The 10728-nt window shown below is 31.9% G+C and overlaps 1 protein-coding gene across 1 annotated transcript; it reads left to right on the forward strand.

Moving 5' to 3' along the window:
• The first annotated feature begins 474 nt into the window (after nt 1-474).
• LOC132758877 (uncharacterized) lies at nt 475-10428 on the forward strand. The gene is made up of 12 exons (XM_060750582.1): nt 475-584; nt 1029-1098; nt 2065-2134; nt 2435-2559; nt 5157-6247; nt 6392-6554; nt 7044-7173; nt 7823-7965; nt 8313-8390; nt 9183-9282; nt 9481-9544; nt 10192-10428. Exons 1-12 carry the CDS (start codon nt 572-574, stop codon nt 10248-10250), a joined length of 2106 nt encoding a protein of 701 aa, XP_060606565.1. The 5' UTR covers nt 475-571; the 3' UTR covers nt 10251-10428.
• Nucleotides 10429-10728: the final 300 nt, after the last annotated feature.

The following is a 10728-nucleotide window of genomic DNA, read 5'->3' on the forward strand; positions in this document are numbered from 1 at the left end:
CTGATTGTCAAAAATGACCGAAATTGTAAAGTGTTTTATCCTCAGTGAAGTTCCTTTAAGTGTTTTAAAGTGTATTATATCTCTGCTGAATGCAGTTTATAAAATTTTTGTTTTTATTATGAAAAGAATAATTCTAAAAAACAAGTTTGAAAGGAGTATGTTGATATATTTCTTTATGAGCAAAATTATTGGGGCATGTACAAAATAATTGCTGAGCAGTAAAAATCCTTCTTAAAATAGCAGCATGGTATTTAGTTCCGTAACATTTTAATCTGTTTATTTAAAGTATTCATGTGTGTTAAATAACAGAGACATTTTATGATACAACTCTTCACTTATGCACTTAAGATTATGGAAGCAACAATGAAATAAATTTAGCATTTTTTTTAATTTTGAAGAAAAAAACAAAACATTTCTTATAACTTTATATCTTCTTTAAGAGAATGTATCAAGAAAAACCTGTATAAAATACATATTTTATAACTTTTTTTAGGAGAACTTCATTTTTTATTGTACTTTTTTACAGTTTTTAAAGAGAGATTTGGCCAGTATTTATGTGGATGAATTAGACATGTCAGCTCTAGGTAAATCTTCCTTCAGATTTAACTTGACTTAACCTTTATGAAAATGATATTTGAATTCAACTGACTTAATCATTATCAAATTTATGTGACCAAAAGTTGTGAGGTGTTAATTTTTCATTGCATAAAGTTTTTTATTTATTTTAAGCACTTTTATTGACTTTTTTGGATGTTTTTTTATTAATACTGAGTAGAGCCACACACATTCCTTACACTTACTGGACAGCTATCTCACCTGAAAAAATCCAAAGTTCCCAGCAGGATTCGAACCTATCACAGTGAGAGGCAAGTAGTTTGGCGTCAAAAACCTTAACCACTCGGCTATGGTTAATCTCCCTCATCAAGACTATTTTTTCTGCATTTATCATGGATTCATTTTGTTGTCTAGAAATTTCTACAGGTTATATAAAATAACGTTTGTAAAGTCAGTATAATTTTTTATTACAGTTCCAGAGAGTGGTGTATTATGTTACAGTAATAATACAGTTGGTGCTAATTTCTTGTCAACATCAGGCAGGTTGGTATACATTACTGAAATAGAATCTTGCTGTATTTATATGCTAATATTAAAGAGGCTCACATAATATAACTTTATACAACTCATTCAATAAATTCAGTATTGAATCAACACTAATATTCTCTATTTTAAAATATTATACACTTATGAATAAAATATTGAGAAATATTGCTGATATAAAATGCATATTTTCATTTTCTGTTTAAATTTATTTTTCACTGCAGTGAAATATTTTTTCTGTATTTTCACTGGTGTCTTGCTCGACTACTTTCTTTTAAATTTATATTAGATAAATAATAAAAAAAGAAAGTAAATCATCTGTAATAGTTTTTTGATCACCTTAAGACAGATAAAAAGTATATAATAAAAGGAAATTTTTTTTTCTTATAAATACAGGATTTATTTTCATCTTGTGGTATGAAAATTATCACATAATCACTAGTGGCTATAGTCGTTTGTGAAATATTTATTTTCATAATACTTGATGAAAATAAATCGCGGATCTTATATGAGTTATCATGTCCATTTTAAGTTTTATAAAGAGTCCAAGGAACTATCATGCAAGATTTTCGGTACTTGAGTTTAGTAAAATCCCACATTACATCACAAAAAATGTGAGTTTTTTTTAATTTTCTCACTTGACTTTTAATTGATGAAATGAAACAAAATAATAAGGTTTTAACATGTTACACACACATTTGTATGATGTTTCTATCCTATAGACTGTATAACCTTTGTTGACATGACAACATATAATGCATATGTTAGATGTAATACAGGTAATGTATATGTTACTCTTACATTGGAAACAAGGTGTGTCATGTGATAAATCAATGATTGTTTTTGTTTTTATTTAAAGTTTCTGATATGTTAGAGGTAACAAATATTTATCAATTTCTGTTGGTTAATCAAAATTGTTCAGATGATGATTTTGAATTAGTATGTGTTGTTTTATTTATATAATAGTATCAAGAATTCATGCTGTTTGAAGAGGAAAGTATCAGAGGTGGCCTTCCATCGTACTGGCTTAACATCGGTAAACTTTCACTTTATGTTGTTATACTGACTTAATACTGGCTTGACATTGGTGAACTATTATATCATTTTGTTTATTTTCCTTCTTTTAACCTCTTTATTAGTGTAATTTTGCAGATATATCAAGTTTATTTATTTCTTTCTCGTGTAACAAACATCTCACTAGAATTTTGGAAATAAACCAAACTGTTTTATAACAAAGTTTTAACAATGATAACGCAATTCTTTTGTCTATAAAAACATGCATATGTCAACTCAATGATATTGCTGTATTCACTATGCGTATCTTTTTTTTTGGCAGCTTGGATCAGTGGACAGTTTCAAGTCACTCTCGTCATCATTCCAGTCATTCTATGATGAAGATACAATGTATTCTGCTAACTCCAGTATGGTAGAAACATCTGCAAGTGCCTACGGTTTTGAAAGGTATTTCTGACTATGATTACCTCAAATTGGAAATATCTTGTATGGTAAAAACTAGATAGGCAAATATATATGGTATGATTAAAAATACTTTTTTTGAAGAAAAAAAGAGCTATTGCTACAGTCATGTTGTTGATGTTGCCATTGCCGATGCTGTTGAAGTTTGTAAACTTTTATGTTTGTCATTATTATTTTATTAGCACAAATTGTTCGAAGAAAATAAGAACTATTGCTAGAGTAATGGTGTTGTTGACTTTCCCGTTGACTTCTGCAAACTATAACGTTGGTCATATTTTTTTTATTATGCCCCCGGGCATATAGTAATTGAACCGTCCGTCCGTCCGCACTACCGAATAGGGATAGGGGGCCATCTAACTGTAAACAGGACAAAAGAGAACAATAGAGTTCATTCCGTAACAATAGAGTAAGGGGCCATTGGCCCTCTATTAAACATTAGAAAATAACAAAAGAAATGGCCCCTTATTCCATTTCGGCCGGACGTCCGTCTGTCCGTACGAGGTTAACCTAGAACGGCAAGTTGGATTTTTCTTAAGTTCTACCTGTACCAATGGCTTCTAAGTTTACACACTTACTAATCAATACAAAGTACATGATCTGGGCAAGTTTCATAACTCTGGCTTTCATATTTACCAAGTTATTGCCCTTTTCAGCACTTAGAAAATGAATAATGGTTAACCTAAAACGGCAAGTTGGAAATATCTTAAGTTCTATCTATACTAATGGCTTTATAATTTCCACACTTACTTATCAATACAAAGCACATGATATTGCCAAGTTATATAACTGTGTCATCCATATTTCCCAGTTATTTCCCTTTTTTCACTTTGAAAATAGGGCCTTGTCTGGTTAACCTATTTCGGCAAGTTGGATTTATCTTAAATTTCTCCTAATTGCTTAATTTCTTTACTGATATCTTTCATATTTAGTAGGTGGATACCTTTGATGGTCCTCTAATTTCTTTTGGAGTAAGCGGTCTCTAGGGTCAAGGTCAAGGTCACTGGTTTAAAAAATAAATATAAACCTTTTTGCTCATACAGCCTTTATTTTTTAGTTGATGTCTTAGTTTAATACAAACACCTCCTTCTTTGGGTGTAGTTTGTGGTCATTTGGGTCAAGGTCAATGTTACCAATGTCAAGGTCACCAATGTAAAAAATAGATTTTTACATTTTTACAGGTGTATTGACCTTATTCTATAGACAGACAGATGTTATTTATAATTGATAGAAACATAAACTTTGTGGAGTTAGTGGTCAGTTGGGTCAATGTCACCAGTGCTAAAAATAGATTTTTACACATTTGCTCACACAGCCTTTATTAAGTGACAGATATATTTTATATTTGGTAGGAAGATAACTTGCATGGTATTCATCCTTTTGATTGGGGTAGGGATCAATGGGTCAAGGTCACTTGTGCTAAAAATAGATTTTTACACTTTTGCCCATACAGCTTTTATTTATTGACAGTTGTATTTCATATTTGGTAGGAAGATAACTTGCATGGTATTCTTCCTTTGGATGGAGTAAGGGGTCAGTTGGGTCAAGGTCACAAGTGCTAAAAATAGATTTTTACACTTTTGCCCATACAGCCTTTATTTATTGACAGATGTATTTCATATTTGGTAGGAAGATAACTTACATGGTATTCTTCTTTTGGATAGAGTTAGGGGTCAGTTTGGTCAAGGTCACCAGTGCTCAAAATAGATCATTACACTTTTGCCCATACAGCCTTTATTTAATGACAGATGTATTTCATATTTGGTAGGAAGATAACTTGCATGAAGTTGAATATTTTTCAACTTCACAAGTCAGAGCAATGACTTGGCAACTTATATTTTTCACAATTACAAAATGCCATGACTTTGTCAAGCTATAAAACTTGTGTGTACAATTTTTTGGCGATTTTTCTGTCCATAACTGAGTGAATGGGTTAACATTTTTGGGGTATTGCTACTGACAAGAATCTGAGCCGGGGGCATTTGTGTTTAACAAACACGTTCTTGTTTCTGAATGGATTGCCTTCATACTTGAACACAATAAGCCTTTAGACAAATCGTTCTAGTTAGCCAGACTAAACTTGACATTGATCATAAATGACCTTGCCCTTCAAGGTCAAATGTTTGAATTTTGCTTGATTTTAGCTACAACTATAAAGAATTATTTATTACTGGATTGTAGTCATACTTGGACACAACAATTCTTTGGACAAAATCTTCAAGTATACCAAATTTTTTATGACCGTCATTCATCAATGACCTAGATCTTGAAGGTCAAATGATAGAATTTTGCATGATTGTTGTTATAATTAGCTATAACTTTATTATTTTTGAATGGAATGTCTTCATACTTGAGCAGAACTACCTTAAGGACAATGTCATAAAGAAGTTTAAACTCATTTTGACTTTGAGTCGTAAATGACCTTGACATTGAAACGTAAATTATTGTAATTTGAAGTTTTTTTGCTTTTTCCTGATACATATTAATATATTAATGTAATTTAGTGATATATTCTTATTACATATTGAAATATTCCTGTTGCATGCTAATATTTTCTGTTACATATTGATGTATTTCTGTTACAGACAGATATCAGAGATGTCATCAGCCAGAGATAGTTATGATACTGGTCCTGAAGATTTAATGTTTCCTAATGATTGCTCGTTTGATCCAAATAATTACCTAGACCCCTCTGCTGCAGACTGGAATAGTTCATTACTGGACACTTTAAAAGCTGGGGAACCATATAACAGTACTGATGTTGAATCAAAGGTTGAAAAACCCACTAAATATGACTCGGCTCCTTCAATAAACAAGTGTAAAGATGATTTGAGTAAACATAGGAGTGATTCTACTATTTCTGATTTCTATAACATTGATATTGATAAAGATTTGAAGTGTAATGTTAAAGGATGTGCATGTGATAAGACAAACAGAAAATCTGCAGAGGATAAAAGTAAGTGCAATACAGAACAAACTGGTGCTAAAGATATAGATTCCGATTCTCCAAATGAACATAATGATAATAACCAGGGCAAGTGCAATGATGAATTAAATGTAGATAAAACCAGTGTGTTCAATATTGATAGACCTACAGATTTAGCATTAAATACAGAATATATACATGGTGACAATGAAGATATAACACCTGTTATGACCGACAGTACTTCTACACTGTGTGATCAAATTCCTGTGATACAAAAATGTGACAGTGCTAGTATTAAAACTGTTGAAACAGACAACCATACTGTTGATGTTGAGAGTGGGCCCAAGGTAACAAAGGACGGTAGTGATGAAATTAAAAGTATATCATCAGAACAAAACACAAAGCTTGAAAATGATACAAAAGGCTGTGTAATTCAACATAAAGCTGCCCAGTCAGAGATTTCCTCTGATAGTGGTTTAGATATTGATAACATCCTTGAAAAACAAACCAGTCTTGACTTTGGAAGTGTAAGTGATAAAAGTTCAGATATAGAATTTGGGGAGAAAACTGAAGAGTTACTAGGTGATGGTTTCAGTCTTGACCATGATAAACATGGATACACTCTTTGTCAAGACAATGTACCTCGAAGAACCTCTGTCTGTGAAAATATATCAGCCATGGAGGCAAAGAAAAGGAAGTGGAAATTTATGCATCCATTTAAAAACTTACATGATGGGGAAAACTCTGTTGGTAAGTATGCTTCAAAGACAATAAATTACATTTTATCTTTCATTTGTAGTATGTTATACCATATAACATGATATTCTGACTAAAATGCTGAATGTAATTTTTTAGCATAGTTCATTGATATATCAATATCATTTCTTTTTACAGGTCATTCCTTACAGAAAGTATTAGTAAATTACAACAATATACAGCATATTGTGTTTAGTTTGTTGTCAGGGAGGCCAGTGGTTGTCATGGGAACAAGAAGACAGGAAGTGACAATCAGGGAATTTATTCAGGCAATGTCTATGTTTGTGCCATATACACCTAGGTATTTATTGCTTATAAAGTTTTCAAATATAAATGAAATATTTACATGAAACTCAGGAAATAAGGTCATTTCTGTTTACTGAATTAAATGTATGTACTTTTTTTAGGGTTCATTGAATTGCTATTTATAGCAAATGTTTATGTGCACCAGATTTTCAAGTTCATTATAACACTGTTGTAACTTAACTTAAATAAATTGTACCCTGCTTAATTACATGACTAAATTTGCATACTTTATGTAATATATTACTAAGTTTGTGCAACAATATACCGCTAATACATTACTTCATTTTAAATAGTATTTTAATAAGCTAGAATTACTGTCAATTACATTGAATACTTTTAGAGAGAAGTGTGTAATTTTAATCATATGTTTATTATAAGTATTTTCATGTATTTGCTAATTTCACATGAAATTATAAATGTTTATTAATTTCTTTTTGTCTAGCCTTTTACTCTTGTTATATTGCCATGCTTTCTAACATTTCAGGTCAAGTTCTGTGAGTTTGTTATGCCAAATAAAGCAGTTAAAGCTGTCAGATATGCACAAGTTTCAACTACGAGGGGTCATCAGATCTGATAAACGTTCAATTGACTACTTAATACCCAAGTCAGTCAGGGTATGTGCCTCATATTATATCATCAGTAACAGTAAATTAAATAACAAAAACTAGCCAATAGCAGACAGTACAAGAATTTGTATTAATAACAAGAACATTGATTTATACTATATCAGTATTGTTAATACATTGTGCACTCTTATAGAGAGATGATATTTTAGTTAATGTTTTTGTCTGTCAAGATTCAAGCCTTACTTTGGTCAAAACCATTTTCTCCATGTAACATACAAAGGGAAGTCCTGAAGGCTGACTACAGTGTGGTGTGAATGGTTCAGGCTGTTGACTTCAAACCACTTGCCTCTCATTGCTGTAGGTTTAAGCCTCATAAGTGTCTACGGATTCTTTTTATGTGTGAAAGCTATCCAGCTAGATTACAAAACGTCAGTGGTTCTACTTGGGTGCTCGTTTGTTCCTGAAATGACGCACAAAGCAGCACCTGGGGTATTTCACCAGCAGTTAAGCTAGAAAGTCACCATATGACATATACTGTGTTGGTGCAACGTAAAATTTAATTAAAAAACAAAATTAAAAAACTGTGGTTTATATAAACATACACATCTTATCACATTTAGGTCTAAACTAAAACTGTGATTAGGATATAATAAGTACATTTATCATAATCGTCTAACATATCATGTCTGTATTGTAGAGATTCATGACCTTCATTGACCTAGAGAAGAATGTTGTATATTGTCAACCTTACCAGGGCATCTTACTAAACTTTATTACATCAATACATAACAAGAAGAAAACATTTAAGTCTGAGGCTGCCATTTTGACCTTCACACAACTGTAAGTAACAGCTATTATTTTGTTGATTCTGTGAAACAAACTTCATAAAAATGTGATCTTTTGTGGTATTTTCAGATTTTTTTATCACATATCGAAGGGTTTTGCACTAGAGGTACTCATTTACAATTTAAGAAATGTTGAAGATTATTATGTCAACTTAATATGTTTAAGTATATAGATGAATTATAAATTGTATGTTAAAAATATAAGTAATAAAGCAAGGAAGTTTTACTTATACATGTATTTTAAAACTATTAGAGGATCAACCATGCTTACATGTACAGTGTAGTCAATAGTTACTATGATAGAAAAAAGATTATTTGAATTATTGTTTTATATATATTCAGGTGTTTACAGGAGATCTCAAACAAGGCTTTCAGTTTCTACCATACAGTCACTTCAAGTAATGAGCAAATAGATTTTATGTAAATATTCTCTCTTTTATCTTCTTTTGTTTATTTGTAACAAAACTAAGTTACTATTTTTAGCTCAGCTGAGCACACCATGCTCATGGTGAGTTATTGTGACCTGGCTGGGACTGTCAGGTGTAAGACCTTGTGCATCATCAACTTTTGCTTCAAACAACATCTCCTAAACCATTGGGCCAATAGTGTTAAAACAAGGCAGAATTGTTCCTGGCATGAAGTTGTTGGGGTTTTTTTTCTTCAAATTTTCAAAGAATTCCATTCCATGTAGATCTCTGGTTGGCATACAAAAGTAAAAACTTTAAGAATATTTTTTTTACGAAACCACAAAGACTAGAGCTTTGAAATTTGATATTTAACATTATCTTATGAATCTCTACCAAGTTTTGTCAAATTATAGCCCATGGGTCAAAGTTGGCCCAGACCAGCTGGTCAGGGGTTTTCTTTACATGTATGTAGTAAAACTTGAAGAATTGTCTCCTCTGAAACCACAAAGGCTAGAGCTTAGATATTTGGCATGAAACATTGTCTAGTTTTTACTATATACATTGTACATACATGGGACAGCGTCAATCTTTACCCCAGGGCTATATTGAGGTTAAGTTTTTACTATAGTAAAAATTTTACCTCAGTATTTGTATTTATAGCTACAGCTATTAAATTAAGACTATACCCACAGTTGAACTTTGATATCAGTTGATCTACTTTTTTACCCAGTGACAAACATTTTAGCTCACCTAAGCATTACATGTCTTGTACAGACAGAGTTACTCAATTGGTATTTTTTTTCAGTGGTGCATCTTTGCCTCATAAGAATTCCATGCTGGAGTTGACATTGGAGAAATATCTGAACAGAGCTGGTGTTCACAACTCAGATTGTAGGATTGTGAAGGTAAAATATTCCTACTAGAAAATTTTTTTGACTTGTTAGCTGAATTACAAAATTTAAAGGATAAGTGTATATCTAGTATAGTATGGAATTTTATGCCGAGGGACCTCGATTCTAGTCTTGGTCAGACTTTATATTTTTCTCACCATGTGACATATATGGACATAACAAGTATAAAGTAATTTGACCTGTATTTTTCAGTATCTGACAGAGATTGTAAAACTGCAACAAATAGAGGAAGAATTCAGGAGCAAATATTTAACTGGTTTGTTTTATTTCAATTCTTAACTACTGCATAACTCGTTGTTATCAATGTTGTAGGTTAGAATCTGGCCGGCAAGTTCTATTCTTTCATATAGAGAAAGTTATATTTAGCTTGGTTACAGAAGGTCATTGATTCTACTGAAGTGTCCACTTGTACCGGAAATGATATATGAAAGGATAACTGGGCCATTAAAGATTATATAATGTACTTAAAGATTGAGCATAAAATATTTATCATGAATATTAAAACATAAGTTTGTTGCTTGACCTGCACCTGTATTTCTACTTTCGAGTAACAGATTTGATGTAAATTTTGAAAGAACTTATTATCGTCTGATTTTATCTTCTTTGATGAGTTCATTAATAAATTTACTATTAAGGCTGAAACAGTGAGTTATTGAAGAGATGACTTGAATAAGAATGCTTCCTATCAGTATCTATAGCTCACCATATAGGTTCTATTTGTTTTTCTTTGTCAGATTTTAAACTAGGAAAAACAATTAAATGGCTATAATAATACGTGTCAACATTTTATTAATACATGTATATACAAGTGTATGTATATTTTTTTCAATAAAATCAGTAATCAAAACAGTGTTAAGTATATTACAATGACTTATACACATATTTTTTCATTCTTTAACACAGATGCTCCAGCATATCCATTTAGTGTTACACACCAGCCAATGCAGACATACAGACTGTGACCATGATTATTGCAGGGAGATACTTTCCAACCATAAAACATGTTGTACCAGTCTATATATATAGGGCTAAATTGATCTCCTAGGAAAATGTAAATGATCAGATCATGTAAAATAACTTGTTAGTCCATATACTGACACATGTGACAAATTGAGCCGCGTCATGACAAAACCAACATAATGGGTTTGCGACCAGGCAGTCTGATCAGGATCCATGCTGTTCGCTTAAAAATTCTAGAACAAGTAGGGAAACTGATAGCAAACAGCATGGATCCTGATCAGACTGCGCAGATGCGCAGGCTGGTCTGGATCCATGCTGGTCGCAAACACATTATTATGCTCCCCGAAAAATTTCGGGGGAGCATATAGTTGTCGGGTTGTCCATCCGTCTGTCAGTCCGCACTCACAGGACAGTAATTATGTGGCTAGAGGGACAATAGGTAACTGTTTTTAGCTCGACTATTCGAAGAATATGAGAGCT

This window comes from Ruditapes philippinarum, unplaced genomic scaffold (genome assembly GCF_026571515.1).
Source record: "Ruditapes philippinarum isolate M1 unplaced genomic scaffold, ASM2657151v2 ctg16623_1_1_1_1, whole genome shotgun sequence".
Classification (NCBI taxonomy): domain Eukaryota; kingdom Metazoa; phylum Mollusca; class Bivalvia; order Venerida; family Veneridae; genus Ruditapes; species Ruditapes philippinarum.